Raw genomic sequence first — 20,128 nt, forward strand, 5'->3', positions numbered from 1 at the left:
AAGGCTAATAGTGTGTCTTTCTGTGAAGTGTTCCAATTACAAGCATCTTGATTTCATTTTGATGTAGGAACTGAGTAGTAAAAGAAAACAAAAAAATCAAGCTACTGCAAGCCTACTGTATGAAGGAAAACCTGTCTTTCTGATTCTTTTTATATCATATATCAAATAGCATTTTACGTGGTTTCTATGGATTTTTTTTCATTATGCAATAACTATTGATTATTTCTTATACGACACGATACGACTTTATTGTCAGTTTGCACTGAAATTCATTTTGCATCCATAGGCAGCTCAGTTTGAGAAAAAGTACACATACAATAGACATACTGTTACCATCGACAGACAGACAAGTAAGACCCATCAGACAACACAAACACATCACAATTATTCATACATAACCCATTACAAAATTACCATCTGTCCTCTGGATTTACATGTCTTTAGAAGCACATTAATTATTATTTAGCAACAAGATGGACCGATGGACAAAAGCGTTATGAACTGATTAACCGTTTAGTCTGTCAAATGTAAAAAAATAAATGCCCCTCGCTCTTCAAATGCCTTTTTTAGTCTGCTAAACACCCCAAAAGTTATAAGATATTTAATTTACAGTAATATTAAAGTGAAGAAAAACAGCAAATCTTTAGATTTGAGAAGCGGGTACCAACGAATGTTTAGCTTCTTGGCTTGATAAACAATTGATTAAAGGTTAACTTCGGTATTTTTCAACCTGGACCCTATTCTCCCATGTTTTTGTGTCTAAGTGACAGCACTTTTTGAAATTGGTCCAGTATTGAGGGAGACCGCTGCAGACGGCAGCAGCCAAACGAGCTATAAAGTAATCATTTGGGGCAACCTAGTATCACCAATCCGTCCACTAAAAGTGCTTGTTTTTGCCACTGACAGGCTCAGATTGTTATTGTAAGTGTCTGACAACATTATGGAAAGGACCCTATGGAGAAATAAAACCTTTTTCTTACATTTTGCTTTCCGTTTGTCATTGTGTCATGTGACATGTGACGGAAGCGACAACGATGGAAACATGAGTGAGAGTTGGAGAGAGGACTGCCGGTGTTGTCAGAGTTTGTTATGTTGGCATACAGAAAGCGTAGTTTAGTGATATCTAAAAGATTTTGCAATGTCATGGCTGAATATTTAGATGATTTCAACAATGTGGATGCAATGCGAGATTTCAGAGTGAGGCTTCTCCGAGCAAGACATACAATAACAAACAGACCGGATCAAGCAAAAGGTAAGAAAAAGATTTTATTTCTCTGTAGGGTTCTTTCTATAATGTTGTCAGACACTTATAATAACAATTTGAGCCTGTCAGTGGCAAAAACAAGCACTTTTAGTGGACGTAATCTGACGGTACCAGGTTGCCCCGAAAGATTACATTGCAGTTTGTTCCCCACATATGGGAAAATAGGGTCTAGGTTGAAAAATACCTAAGTTATCCTTTAATCAACTAATACTTTTGCCACTGATTTCTGCACTTGCATGCTTATTAGATTACTCAACATTATATCTATTAGGCTATAAGATGTCACAGAATAGTATTGGTCAAAAGTCAGTGTGTCAGGCACATATGGAACTTCAGTATCGGACAAAAGACTTGCACATGATTACATTAATGTATAGTATTTTATAGATGTATAGATATAAAGATAGACATCCTACTTATCTGTACCAACATCTTTGGTCTTTTTCTTGTGTTGTGTTTGCACTTGGATTTCTTCCCACAATTCAGATAAGTAAATTGTCATTGGTTTATGGGAATACAGTATTTTTGCCACCCTATTTGTGTCTTATTTGCTTAAAATATTGGTGATCTAGGAGGTTTACTGTTTCATATATTCTAAGAGGCCTTAATATTTACAGTAAATGTGAGGCTGCAAACATTGGAAAGATTTCAAGATGCCATATTTCCTTGTTTGTTGGATTTAAAGCTGCTTGTTTACATGTGTTTTTTGGCACCAGCGACACTGTTTACTCCCCTTGTGTGTTCAATATTCTCCTCTATCCATATATAACGAGTTCTGTTGTATTCCTCACACATCTCCTGACACATCAGAACATGTCTCGGGTGAAAACCTGCAAAGATGTCAATGCAATGACAAATAGGCCTATATGTGAATCGACTGAAAGGTGTGCAAAGACCATGTGAAATTCACCTAAACTACAATCTGCCTTGTTCATTTTTTGTTTTTTTTGTACATTATTTGATCAAATAAGAGCACCACCCAAAGGTCAATGACATAGTGTTTAGACAAAAGTAATGTTAAGGGTATACATTTCGTAAGGGATAATGTACAGCGAGCCGGTCGTTGTTGTGAAAGAATCGCCCACAGGCGGTCTCTCCTCGCCCTGAAGGGGATTCTTTCACAACAATGACCCGCTAGCTGTACATTATATCGCTTATTACACGGCTACTTACTTAAGAAATCAATATTTTGACATAAAAACGGGCCGCCAGTGTCCGACATCAGAGCTGCGCACATAGCAACGGTCTGTTATACATAGCAACGGTCTGTTAAAGACAAATTACAGACCGCAGAACGCTGTGATTGATCAATCAGAATCACAATGAAAATGCGCTAAAACGGAGCGTTTCAGACAGAGCGTGAATACAGGTATATTCAGACAGACAGTATGAGAAAAAATAATGTGTTTTTTTAACATTAAAGCATGTAAACATGTTCTAGTAGAAACCCAAAATACAAACATGAATCTGAAAATGAGCACGATATGTCCCCTTTAAGGTGCTTTAAGCCTTATAACAGATGGCCATGGAACAGACTTTTCAGTGTCCCACATCAGGAAATTTCAGTTTTAAACGTAAACATTCTAAATGTGTCCCAGTTTATTTCCTGATTACAGTGTATGTAAAATAACATCAGCTGACAGGAAGTAAACATAGACCCAAACTGTTGCCTAGCAACGCAATTCCATTGCAAATCCGTTGAAATGCACTAAAACGGAGCGTTTCAGACAGAGGGTAAATACAGGTATATTCAGACAGACAGTATGAGGAAAATAATGTGTTTTTTTTAACATTACAGCATGTAAACATGTTCTAGTAGAAACCCAAAATACAAACATGGACCTGAAAATGAGCACGATATGTCCCCTTTAAGGTGATTTAAGCCTTATAACAGATGCCCATTGAATAGACTTTTCAGTGTCCCACATTAGGAAAGAAAGAGTCCTAATATGTTTACTATTTCTGCAATGACTGTGATATGTGCATTTTCTTTTTTGATTTGATTAGGGAACACATCCTGGGGATTTCAGAGTGGTGCTGGGTGTGGATTTAATGTATTGCCTTCATATTGAAGAAGTCTAAAATGCAAAAAAAACTAGTACTAAATGACTGTAATAGTGGGGACATAATAGCCACAAACACTGCTGAGCAAGTCAAACTACATAATGGAGGCTGTTCTTTAAGTCTTGTTTCCACTCTGGCTAATTGTCCTCTCTTAGTAAATTGGTCCTCCTCTGGTGCAGTTTGTGTGTCACATTTAATTAAAGAGAATCTCTCTCTCCATCTCTCTTTATCTCTCCATCTCTCTCACACACACACACAATGCAGTTTAACTCTGCAGCCAGCTATAGCTCTCTCACAGTAACATGCCATCATGCATGACAAGTAGCTGGTATACAGTAGTTTACAATATTAAAGCATTTATCAGACAAAAAAATACAGTTTTCACAACTAAAGCATGAATGTAAGGACAGTGTGAAAACTCGTTATAAACAACTTAAAGAACTAAAAGATGTCTCTTACCTCCAGTAAATTGATTAATTGACACCTCCATCACCTCTCCATCGTCTCTAACAGACCTCATATCGTCTCCAGGTCTCCAGGTAACGAAGGGAGATCTTCTCTTCTTCTCTTCTTCTTCACTTTGAAACGAGTTAAAGAGCCGGTAGTTTTGTCCGGTAACTATATTTACCTGAAAGTCAAGAGAGAGTCATGAAGTAGTAATCATCAGTCATCATCAGGTGAGCTGACAGCACGCGCCAGACGAGTGCCAGGACCAACTAGTGATGATGGGAAGTCCGGCTCTTTTTAGTGATCCAGATCATTTGGCTCAGCTCACCAAGAAGAGAAGAGCCGGCTCTTTCGGCTCCCAAACGGCTCTTCGTTTTACTTCACTTCTGCATTTTTATAATTCAGCCAAATTTAGCGCAGTTTTGATTTTTGATTAGTATGTGTTCACATATATCACTTAAATTATTCAATATAATTATACTAAACCCTATAATTTCCTGAATACCGTAATTGTATACCGTAATAATTACCTGATTGTTTGCACACCAGCAATATCTGTTTATATCATGTTTATTTTTGTTTATAACTTATTTTGTATATTGTATATTGGTAGAATTTCAATTTTTTATTTTTATTTTATTCTAACGTTTTTATCTATTCTTTTGTTATTATACTGTTTAACCTGGCAATAAACACGATTCTGATTCTGATTCTGATTGTACATGCTGCTTCGTTTCCGACTGTCACTCATCTTGTCTGCTATTCGTGCACCACACTCCTCTCTCTCTTTCTCTCCTCCTCTCACTCCTGCTCTGTACCTGTAGAACGTCAGCGCGCCGCCCCTCCCTGCTTGATGGTATGATCCTTGTCTTTCATCACATGATTGGTTGCACGGACGTCATTAACACAACATTCAGTCACAGTCAGTGCATGGAGTGCCCGCGGCGCGGAGAAGATCGTCCTATCATTCTGCCTTGAATTAAAAAAAAAAAAAAAAAAAGGCTCTCGGATGGGAGCCCATCATTCACTTAAAAGAGCCAGCTCAATGAACCGGCTCGTTCGTGACCAACACATCACTAGGACCAATGAATCCCGCCCACCGCCGGCACTCCAAACCCAGTATCAACCGTTCCTACCTGCAACCATTACTACCTGCAACCATTATTACCTGCAACCATTATTACCTGCAACCGTTACTACATGCAATCGTTACAACCTGCAACCGTTACTACCTGCAATCGTTACTACCTGCAACCGTTACTACCTGCAACCATTATTACCTGCAACCATTACTACCTGCAACCATTATTACCTGCAACCATTATTACCTGCAACCGTTACTACATGCAATCGTTACAACCTGCAACCGTTACTACCTGCAATCGTTACTACCTGCAACCGTTACTACCTGCAACCGTTACTACCTGCAACCGTTACTACCTGCTGAGAGGATCCACTGGTAATACAGGAGTTTAACCGGCCATTAAAAGTGACACCTGCAACCAGTAACTGCTGCTGTGTCTCTAAACAGCAATAAAATATACTAGTTAAAGGTACAATCTGTCCAAAATCTAAACTCTCCTCTGGGACTGACTTTTGATACTAACGAGAAAATAATTAAAGGTCCCATATCATGCTCATTTTCAGGTTCATACTTTTATTTTGTGTTTCTACTAGAACATGTTTATTTATTTATTTATTTGCACATACATAAATTGCACAAAATCCAGTCATGAAAACAAAACAAGAAATGTGTGAGGAGAGGTCTGTCTGAAACGCTCCGTTTTGATGCATTTCAACTGAATTGCAACTGAATTTCGTTGCTAGGCAACAGTTTGGGTCCATGTTTACTTCCTGTCAGCTGACGTTATTCACATACACTGCAACAGGAAACAAACTGGGACACATTTAGAATGTTTATGTTTAAAACCGTGTAATGGTCTAAATATAATATATCCAGAAATCCAGATGACTTGTTTCAAAGCAGTTTCTGAATATGGGCTGTGTGTATTTCTCTGTGGATTAAGCGTTTCGATACTTTCACAGTATTCATATAGAACTTAAACCTGCTTTATAAAATAAAAAATGTCCCTTTTGACAATATGGGACCTTTAAATCTAACATGAATGTAAGTATCTATTATCTAAATTAAAATAATGAAAAACAAATAAATGTTTTCTAATGATGTTTATAAACACCTGGATAAAACAGACCCCTTTCTTTTAGAAACACAAGAGAGAAACACAAAAATGTGTTCTTCTTTTAGATAAGTAGCCTATAGGTGAGTATTTATTTAATAAAACTTTATGGAAAATTGTCTAGGCAGTATTTCCCCAACATTTTATGGCTTGTGACGATTAAATTAGAAGACAATAAGAGGAGTCAGTGAAATAAAGATAATTTGGTTTAGTAGATGTATTTTTTGTATGTGTTCTTTCCTATCCTGTTTATCATCATGACCCGTTTGATTTGTCTAGTTACAACCCCTTTGTGAGGGTCAGGACAACAACAACAAAGTACTTAATTACGGACATATTCTGTATATTCTATATGGTTAAACTTTTACAGATGCAGCCTTTTGTGTTCATTTTAAAGCAAACTATTCCAGAAACACAGCACATCATCATTAAAAGCCTAATTCAGCTAAAGAATATTATAGTAAAAGTATTATATGTAGCAATGTGGTATTAAAGGGACTGTATGTAAGTTTTACACTTCTAAATCATGTTTTATTGTCAATGTGTGAACAAGTTGTAACCTAACCTAAAAAATGAGACCTTCAGCCTGTAGACTGTTTTTAATGTGAAGAACGCGGGCCCGTTTTTTTCTGGGAAAATCCAAGGGATGTGACATCATGCACACTCGCAAGTGCCTTTATTTTCAGCTCTGCTTACAGGGTTAACAGTGTGCAACGATAGCTAACGTTCGGTTAGAAATGATGTCCGCTAAACACTAAACGACCGACCCCCACCACGTTGACTTAACTGCCACAGGTGTCACTGTTAACAAGCATTATCTGATTCTTACATATAGTCCCTTTAAACATAAGATCCTAACAGTTATACCAACAACTTAAAGGTGCAGTGTGAAGGATTTGGCAGCATCTAGCGGTGAGGTTGCACATTGCAACCAACTGAAACGTCTCCCGTGTGTCAAACATGTAGAAGAACTATGGTAGCCGACGCGAAAATGCAAATCTCTAGAGTCAGTATTCGGTTTGTCCCATTTGTATGAGGCCGATACTGTGCTGTAGTTTCTGTGGTATTATAACCACAGGCTATGTTTACTATTGGTAAAACAATGCATTAACATTACAATGTATAACTCATCCATTATGACAGAGGCTGCCCAGCTGTCCAGATTATGCTGTTCTTAAGCTGCATTCACCAGCTGTTGATCGGCGGGGAGAACTGCTCTCAGCTGAGTGCTGGGAGTTCTCTGCTGTGTCAGGTATGTTTGGATACTCACAGGGTCAATTTCATTATTTCATATACCAAGAACCTCCAGGTAGATGTGCTTTATGCAGCACACCCTTATTAAAACGCTTTTACAAAGGTTGTATCCCAGAGACTCGATCTGATCAAACTTTTATTTGTATCTGTAGGTGGGAGTCAGCCTTTTGATCATACAGCAGCAGTCGTACTGCACTCTGCAACTTTCTCATTTCTTTTTCTCACAATTTGCTCTAAAAACTAAAGTCCAAGTCAGAAATCTTCTTTTAATGGACTCAAGATTGTAGCTCCAGCTGCTGCATCAACACAGCGGCACTGCCACAGCAGTAATGACTATAAATCAGCTTTTTATCCTCCAAAAATAGCCAGAAACAGAAGGTCTCATGTCCACGTGAGATTTAGAGAAGCTCATTCGTGCCTTCATCTCCAGCGGGGTGCAACGCACTCTTGTTCTTGATCTTCTCAAAAAAGACACACATTTTGACTGCTGCTGCTGCTGCTGCTGCTGCTGCTGCTGCTGCTGCTGCTGCTGATGCTGCTGCTGCCGCTACAATAACGAGAAGCCAGACAGCTGAGGACATTACAGCAGCTCCAAGTTAGTTATAGAATAGATCTTAAAGTGCCTCAGCTAGTTTATGAAATCACACAACAGCCGAAGGCCAAAATATGTTTTTGATATGTTTGAAGAATATGAACCCAGTTGGTCCGTTAGATCTCAAGGAAACAGGTTGTTGTGCCTCCAGTCAGAAGCAAACATGGTGAAGGTGGATTTAGCGACTACGCTGCACACACCCAGGACCACCTCATGATGCACCTTAACTTTAGACACTTTCAAGTCCAAATTTCATTAATTTCTTCCACTGCATTTTTATTAAATTTACTTCTAAATTAGTGCTGTCAAAGTTAATGCAATTAAAAACACGTTAATGCAAATTTGTTTTAATGCAATTAATTTCTTTAACGCAACTTACGATCTTTAGATTGAAGTTCAAAGTTCATTCTTGACAAAAACAACTTAAGGTCCACCTGCCTGCTTTTTCAACATCTCACTGTCTTCCTCTGCAGATGGAGTTTGTGCAGTAGACATGGAGTTCATTGTCATCATGTGACCTACGTGCAGGTCTTTGAGTGTGAGAAAAAAACAGTAAGAGGACCTTTAGTGACACTTTGTCTGTTAAATTACAGAGATAAGTACTTTAATGAGTGGACACTGTCATTGGTTTTGAAATAATGAGTATAAAAACATTTATACTTGCCAATTAAGAGTGTCACGATATACCGTTATTGATGATAACCGTGATAATATTTATATCATGTTAATGATACATATATGATAATATTGTTTAAATAATCCAGCACCTCTTTAATCATTGTATATATACAGTTATGGTTACAGACTCTCTCTCCACCTCCTTACACTCCTATTTTGTGTGTAATTAATTTGCCAAAATGCACGATAAACAAAGATTAATTTATTATTTTGTTCCCCAAAATGTTCTATAGATATTGCAATAATATTGTTAGTGTGAATTATTTTGGCCACAATAATCGTGCAGTGAAAATATAATAATAATAATAATGCTTTGCCGTAATGTGTGATCCCAGGAGCAAAGTTTTGGATGTGTATTTAGTGACCGCTGAGCTGGAAACTCACACAGTCTTCTCACTTAGATGATGTAAATGCTCTAAAATGAAGAAGCCGTCTTCGTCTGGTGGTTAAATAGTGTGAAAGGTTGCTGAATTTTAGCATAAACCAGACATCTAAAGCTCCCGAACTCTAAAGGGGACTGAAATCCACATTTTCTGACTATAATAAATTCACTAATGCCTGGAAGCAGATTAGCATTCCTCCTTTTCAGACTGCAGTGATTTCCTTTTCATATCAGAGCTTCTCATCTCCCCTCCGAGTGTCTCACCTCTCTCTGAGTTGGAGAGAATCCCCCCCTGCTCCTCTGCTCTCCCCTAATAAGCCAGAGCGAGATTCCTTGGCTGACAGCTGTTCCAGATGGCATTATTACTCTCCGTGCTTTCACAGTCAGCTGGCTCAGAATCAGGATCTACCACCACCACCACCACCGCCGGCGGAGGTGGCTGTCCCTCCACCTTGCCCACGCGTCAACATCAACACTGACATATGGCGATGTTATGTAATACTGGATCTGTGGGGTGAGGTGTTAACGCTGATCAACCAACAAGTTCTCCTTCTCTCTCTCTCTGCAGGTTTGTGGTGGTTCAATCAGACAAAAGCTGGTTTCAAAGACTCCTTTCCTTTATGCAGTATTAATCTACAGTATGCTCAAAAGTTCAAATCACCTGTGATGATCATAGAAGATGATCGACTCGACTGTGCTTTGATTAAAGTATATTTAGGACTGTGTCAGTGTTTCTGCCCCTTCATGTCCATCTTTTACTCAATTTACCCAATCTTACATTTAAAGCTTTTCCAATATTTATAAGTGTTACAACTTTCCTGTATGTTAAATCTTTTTGTAATTGTTTTTCCACATTTGCTTCTCTATTGCACAACCACCTGAGGATCTCCCTTTGAACAGCTTATCCCAAATGTTTGTCCATTAAAAAAATATATATTTCTACAATAACAACAGTGTGACATGTGTAATGTAAAAGGAGTCACTTGTATTGATGAACTCACAGAGAATCATCACCCAGAGCTGTCCGTTCATCCCAGCTTACATTTACATTACTATATTATATTTACTTATGTTTATATTTATTTTAACTGCACTATTATACGCCTTAGACTATCATCGATACTGTTTTTGTTAACTCTCATCAGTGTCATAGTGTAGTTTTGGACTGCAGAGGGCAGCTGTTTTTAGCCATAAAAGTACAGATAAACCAACTGTACGCCACCTGCCCAGCACTAAACAGCAGATAGACAAAGTTAGCAACTAGCTGGTGAACACAGTGGAGCATTTAGCAGCTTTAACAAGTACTCCACCGAGCACTGTACCCTTATTCTCTAACGAGTTCACCATATCAACTTTATAATGTTATATCCAGTGGTGTGTTAAAGCTCGTTTCCGCTGCTCCCAAGTGGCCCCATAAATTGCAGTTATTGCAGGTTTAAATGTTTCTTTTTTTAGTTTTCCCTTTCATTTGTTATCTATATTTTCTTTGAATGTGCAACCACTAACTTCACAACATCTCTTTTGTACATGTCTAATCTAATAAAAGCGATTAGCATTTATTCAGACAGGTGCTCTGCAAAATGCAACTGAGACGAAGTAAATTGTGTATTTGTGCGTGTGTGACAGAAACAGGGGTGACTGAGTGTGTGTTTAATCTTGATGCGGGCGTTATCGTATGCCAGGACCCTTCATAAACCCTTCTTTGAACGGCCAACTCTTCGCTGAATCCGAAACCCTCCGTCGCACCCAACACATGCTCGCGCACCAACCTTCCCGCCCGCCCATCAACGCCACACATACGCACACATTCACACTCAGATATGCATATGCAGTATGTATTCACTGATTAGCCAATGCATGTACAGAGCACACACACCACATCAGAACATACATCTGTAAGCCACACACACACACACAGACGTCACACTCCTCAGTTGGGGCTTACTCTATTGGCTGGTCTTAACTGCTTTGTAGTATTTTTAGGCCTGTTATTCTGGGGCCTGTCCTGGCAGGCCACTGGGGAGTATATAAACCTCCCCCCTGCTACGGGGGACCACTGAGAACACACAGTGGAAACATCTCTGCCCGACACTCCAGCAAACATCCAGCAGGCATTTTAAATCCTCTCAGGGTAAGTGACTTTTAGGGATGTAGCAAGAGCTAAACCAACCTAGACTGGGTTTACCCACCTTTACTTTTATGAGTGTTAATCTAACATAAATCTGCATTTTGAAGAGTTATCATGAACATTGAAGATCAGTGATAATAAAATGCTGTGTGTTTTTTGGGGGGGAGATAAGTACTATCATGATTTTATTTTGGGACGGGGTTTACTCCAACATTGAGTGGTGATACCTTATGATATCCGTTGGGACCTTCTCCTTAGTTGCACTCCAGGAAGGTCAGAGGTCAGGGTCAGCCGCAGCATAGCGCCCGCAGAGCTGATAGGACTTAGTGGGCTGCTGAAGGACACTTGAGCTGGGCAGATACTTGCCAACACGGAGGTCCAGCCCGGGTCATCTGGTTGGAAGGACGGCCAGTGTCTCCCCCGTGCCAACCTGTGCTCTCCCTTCAAACAGAATAAGTCATTTTTCAACAGATTACAGTCACAACATGTTCACACATGTCGCTCTCTTTTTAAGGCGTGTTTGAATACGGCCATCAATCTGCAGGTTGGTCACATACAGGAAGTTATAAGGTCATGCTAATCTGGCGAAGGCTTTGACTTTCTTTCCGCCGTTAACCGTGACAGTGACTAATGATTCCAACCTTTGCGTTCATTTCTGGTCATGAATAGACATGATATAATTGCCAATTCATCACTGTCTTACGCAGAACGTACTGTATGGAATATACTTTCTGCTTCACCCGGTGCAGATTGTGTAACAGCGCTGTGGATCTTTCCCACTACCTGCTCACAGGATTAAGAACATCAGCTAAAAATAGCTCAAAGAAAAATGGCTTCTTTGTTTGTTTTTAATAGTATCTACCTTCTCTTTGGTTAGGACGCCATGCTTCCGGCATAATGTCAGCTAAGGTTGCAATTCAGAAGTTCTCCTTCCCCTTCTCCTGTGCTGCACACCTTTCTCAGCAAGATGAGGTGACCCAGAAGGGATGCGTACAGGTGAGGGCCCTGGAGCTTCATGACCTCCAGGAGCACCGAATCTTAAGCGAAGCGAGCCCCGTTGCTGTCATAGGAGCTCTGGTACGCAATGAGAACCAGGCCCAGGGGAGTCCAAAGCCTCCTCCCGCTAGGGGAGACACGGCAGCTGCTGAAGCTTCCCAGAATGCTGTGATGAGCTCAAGGAAGAGCGTGTTTGAGAAGCTGACGGCTGAAAGTGAAGATCAGCGTCCCGTGGCAAAAAGGCAGCTGTCGTCCGAGAGCGCAGCCAGGACCATCACCGTGGTGAAGAAGAGCGCGGTGAGGAAGGAAATGGAGGAACACAGGCACCTGAAGCCAAAAGCACACCTGGGACAGAGGGTGTCAGCGTGCCCCGTGGCGGGAGGGAAGAGGAGGCGTCGAAAGGACCTCTTCACCAACTCTGAGACCTTCCACAGGGTTGACTCACATGTCATCAGGGCGGGAGCAGAGGTGACCACACTGACACATCCTGGCGTAACATAACATAACACAGGAAGTGCTGACGTTTTTACTGTTGCCGGGCAAAGTGCAGAATCTTTAAGTGACTTACATCAGTCCATGCTTCACCATTTAAGCTACAACAAAATTATGATCTATACTCAAACTCATCCAAACTGAAGTTAGAGGACATTTGCAGCAGGATAAAACTGAACCGAAGCTTACTAAGAACACCACAAACAAAGCCACAACAGAGACGGGTCTTTGTGCTCCTGAGCATTGAGGAATGATAACATCTACTCATCTACTGCAATAAAAAAAAAACATAACAAATGCTCGCAGCTCTCAGGCAGCACTCGCATCCTTGAGCATGGATGAGTAACCCGGTTTGATCAATACACTGAAAGATGCTGGCAAATAGGATGATGAAAAACAAACTGTGGCAATGGTTTACATGGACGCTGAAAACATAAACACTCCATCTTTGGATACCAGTGTATAACTTACAGGACTAATTACCTATAAAAACATACTTTATCTAACAGTTGATATCTTTTGTGTTGCAGCTGAAGGAAAAGTGTGTGTATGATGTGAAGACGATAGCACAGGGCATCACACAAGGAGCCAGAAATGAGCTGGAGAGGCTTCGTGCCATCTGGATCTGGTTGTGCCACAACATCGGTGGGTATTTCACTGAACTATAAATCCTAGTGTTCTGTAATACACCACATTTCACAGACACAGTTTTAGGATAGGTGATGTATCTGTGTTTAAGAGCTGTTGTGTGATGTCTTCATAGAGTATGATGTGAGCGGGTACCTCGGCCGCTCACAGAAGCTGAGCTCCCCGGAGGAGGTGATAGCGGCCGGTCGCGGTGTGTGCTGCGGCTACGCCTGCCTCTGTACAGAGATGTGCAGGTAAACACAACACAATCTTTAAGGGGAGACGCTACAGGTGAATAAGATACACGTTTAACTAATAGATATCACTATGAAACCTCCCCAGTTGGTTACTTACATGAAGACAATTATTTTTTGTATTACAAGTTTTCTGAAATTTGATGTTTAAACATGTAAATGAGGCATTATCTTATTAAATATGTGCTAATTTGCATAATCAGAACAGACATGTGGACATTGGATAAAGTCAGGTTCAAAATTCTCATTTCTTTTTGTTGACATATTACAATCAAAGGTTTTTAGAGGGGATTTTAGATATCTGTTTTTATCACTCCATATATCTGAAAATACTGTCAGCAATAAAAAAATATCAATTTTTGCCACATTTTTAGGAATAAAATGTCCTATAAAACAGGCTATGAATGATATATGAACAGTTCCCTCTGTAAAAACCTTCAGAATATAGATAGGAATGAAACTGGAAGGTTTGGTGGATGTAAGTGCTGCTGAAGGAGGTGATTTCTGGCTCAGAGTCTGAGAAAAAAACTGGCCTTTTAAGATATGGATTGTAAAATTCCATACATTTTGCAAGACACTACAGGTCAGTAGGGTAAAAAGATTGAACTAATAGATACAATCATGAAACTTCCCCAGCATTTTTGTTTAAATATGAGGAATTATCTAATTATAACTGTTGGTGAATTTAGGAGAAATCTACAGATGCAAATAGATAAAGTAGTAAAATAAACATCTGAATGTGTATTTTGGATGTTTTCGACATGTTATGGAAGCAATAGCCCAAAATCTCAAAACTGATCAGTGCATGAAAAACAACGTTTTTACCTGTAGTGTCTCACCTTAAATATATTAGACACTCCCCAATGTCTAAGACTAACGTTTCATCTTTTTTACTACAAATCACGTATACTTTCATATGGCTCACTAAAGCTGAAAACAAATGGAAAATAACAGAATGCTTCTGAAAAAAAGGTCTCTGTGCTTTTATGCCTCACGGAGATTTTCATAATTTTTTTCAAGAGACATGTTGAAAGGATGAAAACACAATACTTACTGTGTACAGAGAAAAACATACTGCACAATAGGATTCCATATTGCAGTACATTTTTCTGAGTTTAGTCACCTACACTCAAAAGTGCTCATTCTGTTCCCATTCTTCCCTCCAGTCTCTCAGTATTGTTCTGCGTTCTGCATCCTTGGTCCCTTCTGGTTCAACATAGACGTTTCCAGTATAAATAATCTGAAGTGCGTGATTGTATTCAAGACCTATACAGCACAAACAGTAGGCTAACCTTGAACTTGAGTTTAAGGACACGAGATATAAAAAAAAAAAAAAGGCAGTGAGCGTGCTCTGTTTGGTTTGTGTTTACAGAGAGGTTGGCATCGAGTGCCAAGAAGTGCCGGGCCACAGTAAGGGCATCGGGTACCTCCAGGGCCAGAGCCTCCAGAATGTGAAATCTGATCACCTGTGGAACTCTGTGCTTCTGGGGGGACAGTGGTTCCTATTGGACGCCTGTTGGGGAGCAGGACGGGTGGATATGGAACATGAAAGCTTCGTCAAAAGGTTGGAAAATGGAAGAATGATTAGCATCCTTTTGTTTTTTACTGCAAGCGATTCCATAAAAGCACCACAACACTGCAACCGTGACCAGTTTGGGTTTGCTCTTTTGCTCGTTATCATTTAAACGAAACCAGCAGCGAGTTGAGCCTCAAACCAGTCTGCTGTCTCCATCTGTTGCCTCCAAGGTTCGATGATTTCTATTTCCTCACGGACCCAGAGGAGTTCATAGATTCGCACTTCCCCGACGAGGAGAAATGGCAGCTCCTGGACACGCCCATCCCCCTGGAGGAGTTTGAGAGGAGGGTCTTCAAGACATCAGCCTTCTTCACCATGGGGCTCCGGCTGATTCAGCCTCACCTGTGTCGCATCGTCACAGGTCCGTCCTCACTTCTACATCAATCCTCCCGTTTTTACACAATTTTTATGCACTCAAAATATTACATTATATGCATTTGTTATTGTCCAACAATGAGTAAGTATTTGTTTCTTTGATATGAATTCAGCCAATTCCATTTGAATTTTGCCAACCAACAATCTTATTTTCCACTTCTGATTTCCTTCTCAGTTGACGGCGAGGCCAACGTGTCCCTCAGCTTCTCCAGGCCAGCAACTTTCACCTATGAGATCACACAGCACCAGGACCTTCTCTATTGTGGAGCTCCGGAGCAGAAAGAGTCCAACAACTCCTCCTTTGGCCTCCTGACGGTTTCCCATCGGAGCATGAAGCTGCAGCTCCTGCCGCCTGCGAGTGGCGTGTATGACGTGAAGGTGTTCGCCAGGCCTGAAACCGCCACCACGCCTCTGATTTGGGTCTGCTCCTTCACGGTCGAGTGTCCGATCCCCAGGGCCATGGAGGAGATCCCAGAGAACCCCTTCTTGTCTTGGGGCCTGCAGCCTGCTGCAGCGTCTCTGGGCATCACAGGCAGCAGCCAGGGCAGCAGTCAGGGCAGCAAGGCTGCCGAGGTGGAAGAAGGTGTGTTTGAGTTGGCGTTGAAGACGTCCCGGCCTCTGATGGTGCTGTGTGAACTGGTCCACCCCGGGCTGGAAGCTGCTGTAGCCAAACGCTGCCTGGCTACTCAGATCCAACCGGATGTCCTGACCTGCCACGTCCTGTGCCCTTTGCGTGGCTTCTACCGGCTGTCGGTGTTTGTGCGAGACTACGAGAAAACAGACGTCAAGTTCCAGAACGCTGCTAACTTCCTGTTGCACTGCAAAGGGAAGGTGATCGGTCCGGATCAGCTTTACCCTCCTAACCTGGGCTCGGTGTGCGGGCCGGGCACCCGCACATCGGAGGCGGGGCTGTCCAAATTCAGCCACATGACGGCGCTAGTGAGCACCCAGCAGGGCAAGTGTAACATCACCTTCCACAACCAGCGGGACCTTGAGCTCCACACTGTGCTCAGCAGAGAAGAGAACAAACCGGCAGCCATCCCGCTGTCACGCCAGCTCTTCTGCACGTACACAGACAGCAAGGTGACGGTGAGCGTCAGCCTGCCTGATGCTGGGGTGTATCGGCTGGGCCTGTACGCTAAGATCACCCCCGGTGGAGACTTCAACCCCATGTGTGACTTTGTTCTGAGGAACAGCTGCGATCAGCCGGGGCCTCCGTTCCCCAGCGTCTACTCCGCCTGGAGGAAAGGCTGCGTGCTCTTTGAGCCCCGTGTGGGCCTGCTGGAGCCCCTCTCGTGGGTCCGCTTCAGGGTGAGGGTCCCCGGGGCCCAGAGGGTGAGCATGATGGGAGAGACGCGGACTGATCTGAAACTGAACAAGAGCAGAGTCTGGGAGGGGGAGGTTTTCAGTGGAAACGGTCTCCAGCAACTGAAACTGGCCGCCGCCACCTCGGGAGAGTCCAGCGACATGGCTGTTCTGATGACCTTTGACATCAAGCAGTCGGAGGGAGTGTGAAAAAGGCTGGTGGAGACCAGATGGATCTGAACATAGCTGATAACTGCCTAATGAAGCTATTGAAACGGACTAATGCAAATCACACTGGGGTAGAAAATATCAATACTCAAAATGTGAGCAATAATCTTTCAGGTTTAACTGCATCAACAGAACACACACAGAGTCATAACAAGGTGTATGAAATTTGAAATATGGTTCTGTGAATGTGCAAACTTTGTAGCAATGAAGTGAATGCAATACCAAACTTACCTGTTTGCAATTGTTTGGGATTTGTTTTGATAGCTATTATTTGATCCAGGTAGTATTCAGTGCAGAATTTAAAAAATGGTGCTCAGCTGTGGTGCTCAGCCGTGATGTCATACTCATCAAGAGTGCATTCTTATTATTATGTTTTAAGAAGTAAACCTGCATTATGAAATGATGGTTGTCAAAAAGCGTGCAATAAAAATATACTGTGAAAACAACATCTAGATCTGGATGACTCTTTCTTTCTCCCCCCAAACACGCACGGGTGCATAACATTGTAATTTTAGTGATCTTCAAGCATTTGTTTTAGTTCATGATCAAGTATAACTTTAACTTGTTGCTAATCCTGGTAGCCTAAGGGTTAAGGCGCCTAAACGTAAAGGGATAATTCGGGTGCTTTGAAGTGGGGTTGTATCCATCAGAGTATTACCTACAGTAGATGACGGTCAGCACCGCTTCAGTTTGAATCAATATCTGTTTAAGTGTACGCTATATTTAGCATATTTTCCAACAGGGAACTGAACTGAAACGTATCTATACTGTTTTTATCAACAAAGTCTGCTGGCTTTGGAGAGAGCATAGATGAGTTTCACTTTCAGTTCAGTTCCCCCGTTAGAAAGGTCTGTCTAACAGCAAAATACAGCAGTGAAAATATTCTAAATATAGCGTACATTTATACAAATATAACATTTTTTAGGTGAGCGTTTCTTTTAGGTGGCTAAAATATGTTTTGCTTTGCTCCCGTGCTTGTACTCCTGTCTGTTTCTCCAAACTGGGGGCACGCCGACCGCCATCTACTGTGGGTAATACACCGACTATGAAGAAGTACCTCATATAACCCCACTTCAAAACTAAACCACACTGTCCCTTTAAATCTACTTCGAGGAACATTCAGTTTGTGTTGACTTTGGCGGTCCCTGTGGACAGAAGCGGTAGTGTTTCCGAGCACCAGAGTCCCTTTAGAAAATGTCTCATTTTACTGCAGCAGGGTATGACAGTCTACCCCCACTCAGTCCTGGTTCCCCCGTGCCTCCCCTACCCTCCACCTGTGGTTGCCAGTTTATTAGGTACACCTATAGCTAAAACCAACACTGTCTAATACAACAGTTTTGCAATAATTCGTGCCTTTATGAAGGTTATAATTTGAAGTTTGCAGTGCTGCTGAACCGTATTCTATTATACAGAGAAGTGTTTCTGTTATTTAGCCTACCCTCACTGATGTAAATGGGGTGGACAAAATAATAGAAACACCTGTCAATTCAACTGCAAACTGTAGCCTCCAAAATTTAAATCAACGGCTCTCAAAAACTGAACATAATGACCTTTGTGAAGGGACGATTTACTGCAGGATTGTTGTATTAGACTGCATTGGTTTCAGCAAGGTGTACATAATACACTGGCATCTGAGTGTATGTCATGGTTAACAACTCGTCCCATGCAGCTGGAAACTGTGAAACCCAGAAGACAGATTATGTTGGTGACACCTTCCTTTCCATCCCACTAAAACATGCAACATATTGACTTATTAGCTTCAGTTTAAAAGAGAGAAAAAAAAACACAATCCCACTTAATAAAGTGAACACATGTAGCACTGTACAGTGCACTGTTGTTGCAGTGACCTGGGCCCACTCGGCAGGATTTGGCAGACGCCAGTGAGAGTGATGAGTGTTTACATGCGGCTGTCATAATAGCCCACAAATAGCCTCGGCTCACTGCCTCAGTAAAAATACAATAGAGGGGGGCGGGGAGAAGAAAAAAGGGCGGTTAATGGTGGAAGCGATATGGTAAGAGTGTGTTTTTAAGTGTGTCAAGTGTAGCTGGGCGGGGGGGGATCTTGCCTTGAGTCGCTGGGGAGAAACTGCCGGCACGGCGGTGGTGGCAGGAGAGAGGCGAGGAAACGCTGATGTCAGAGGTGAGCCATGTGGAGGACTGTATCTGCCTGGCAACAATACAAGGGGACACACACACACACACACACACACACACACACACACACACACACACACACACACACACACACACACACACACACACACACACACACACACACACACACACACACACACACACACACACACACACACACACACACACATCTTCCTTTCTTTTCAACACACACGCACACAGCATGAGGAAATGGAGGGCTAAAACTGTGTGTGCAAGATTCCTCACATTCTCTCAGCACTATTTCAGCTGCCATTTCTTTCTTTCTTCTTTTACACACACTCTCTCCGCAGACAGTTTCTATTTAGTCTACCTCCCGGTAACAGAGAGCTCCCGGCCTCAGCTGGTGATGATACGGGGCTCGGATGCACAGAGTGAGTCCATGTTGTCTCACCAAGTGACAAATCCACTACTATGCTGAACTGGCTGCGAGTAAGGCTGCTGACATCTGAGAGCAAAACACACAATCAGAGTACAGCAATAGAAAGGAAGACATTTGAGTGTTGCATTAAGTGATAAAACAACAAACATATCAACCATATAAATATTTAATGGATTACGTGGTGCAATAAAAACAACAGTTAGATTATAAAAGCATCAGTCACAGGAAAAAAACAGAAGTTACAGTAGTTTTTGTGCAAATGCAATTCAGTTTTGCTCACTTTCTGTGAACACCCTCAAAACAAAATGTGGAAGTCAGTTTGGCACTTTTTGAAGTTTTTGTCCTTTTACTTTGGACGGCCTGTAGATAGGGGACAAGAAATGAGCCCTTTGCTTTTCTTTTTTTTCCCAGATCTAATTCTGCCATCACGACATCAAACACCTCCCAACTTGAATCGTCACAGTTACTTGACACGAATAACAACATCCTTTTTTTGTACACGACTGTGCGGCCGGCCAGTTACAGACAGAAGATATTAACCACAATTTCACCCCCATCTTCTTCTATAACACTCGGGTTTTATAGGGCAAGTATGCAATCTCAGGTATGGAAATAATAAGTAACACCTGAGCAAATTCCTCTCGCCGTCTGTGAGCGACTGTGGGGGTGAAGAGCCTGTGATTCCCTTTTAACCTCGATGGGACAGAACAGCCC

At 41.7% G+C, this 20,128-nt stretch overlaps 2 protein-coding genes across 4 annotated transcripts in view; one reads left to right on the forward strand and one right to left on the reverse strand.

The window, feature by feature from the left end:
- The window catches only part of slc4a11 (solute carrier family 4 member 11), a 138,490-nt gene extending 134,458 nt beyond the window's left edge, over positions 1-4,032 (reverse strand). For all 3 annotated transcript variants that reach the window (XM_037746689.1, XM_037746694.1, XM_037746691.1), the window contains exon 1: positions 3,788-4,032. In XM_037746689.1, the coding sequence (XP_037602617.1) occupies positions 3,788-3,848 (61 nt within the window). In that variant the 5' untranslated portion in view covers positions 3,849-4,032. The remainder of the gene's footprint in view (positions 1-3,787) is intronic.
- Positions 4,033-10,886: 6,854 nt separating this feature from the next.
- ky (kyphoscoliosis peptidase) lies at positions 10,887-17,309 on the forward strand. The gene is made up of 7 exons (XM_037746695.1): positions 10,887-11,010; positions 11,885-12,471; positions 13,026-13,140; positions 13,259-13,376; positions 14,749-14,940; positions 15,123-15,313; positions 15,503-17,309. The coding sequence occupies exons 2-7, from the start codon at positions 11,905-11,907 to the stop codon at positions 16,840-16,842; spliced, it is 2,523 nt and encodes an 840-aa protein (XP_037602623.1). The 5' UTR covers positions 10,887-11,010; positions 11,885-11,904; the 3' UTR covers positions 16,843-17,309.
- Positions 17,310-20,128: the final 2,819 nt, after the last annotated feature.

The sequence above is a fragment of the Sebastes umbrosus genome, chromosome 16, assembly GCF_015220745.1.
Source record: "Sebastes umbrosus isolate fSebUmb1 chromosome 16, fSebUmb1.pri, whole genome shotgun sequence".
Classification (NCBI taxonomy): Eukaryota; Metazoa; Chordata; class Actinopteri; order Perciformes; family Sebastidae; genus Sebastes; species Sebastes umbrosus.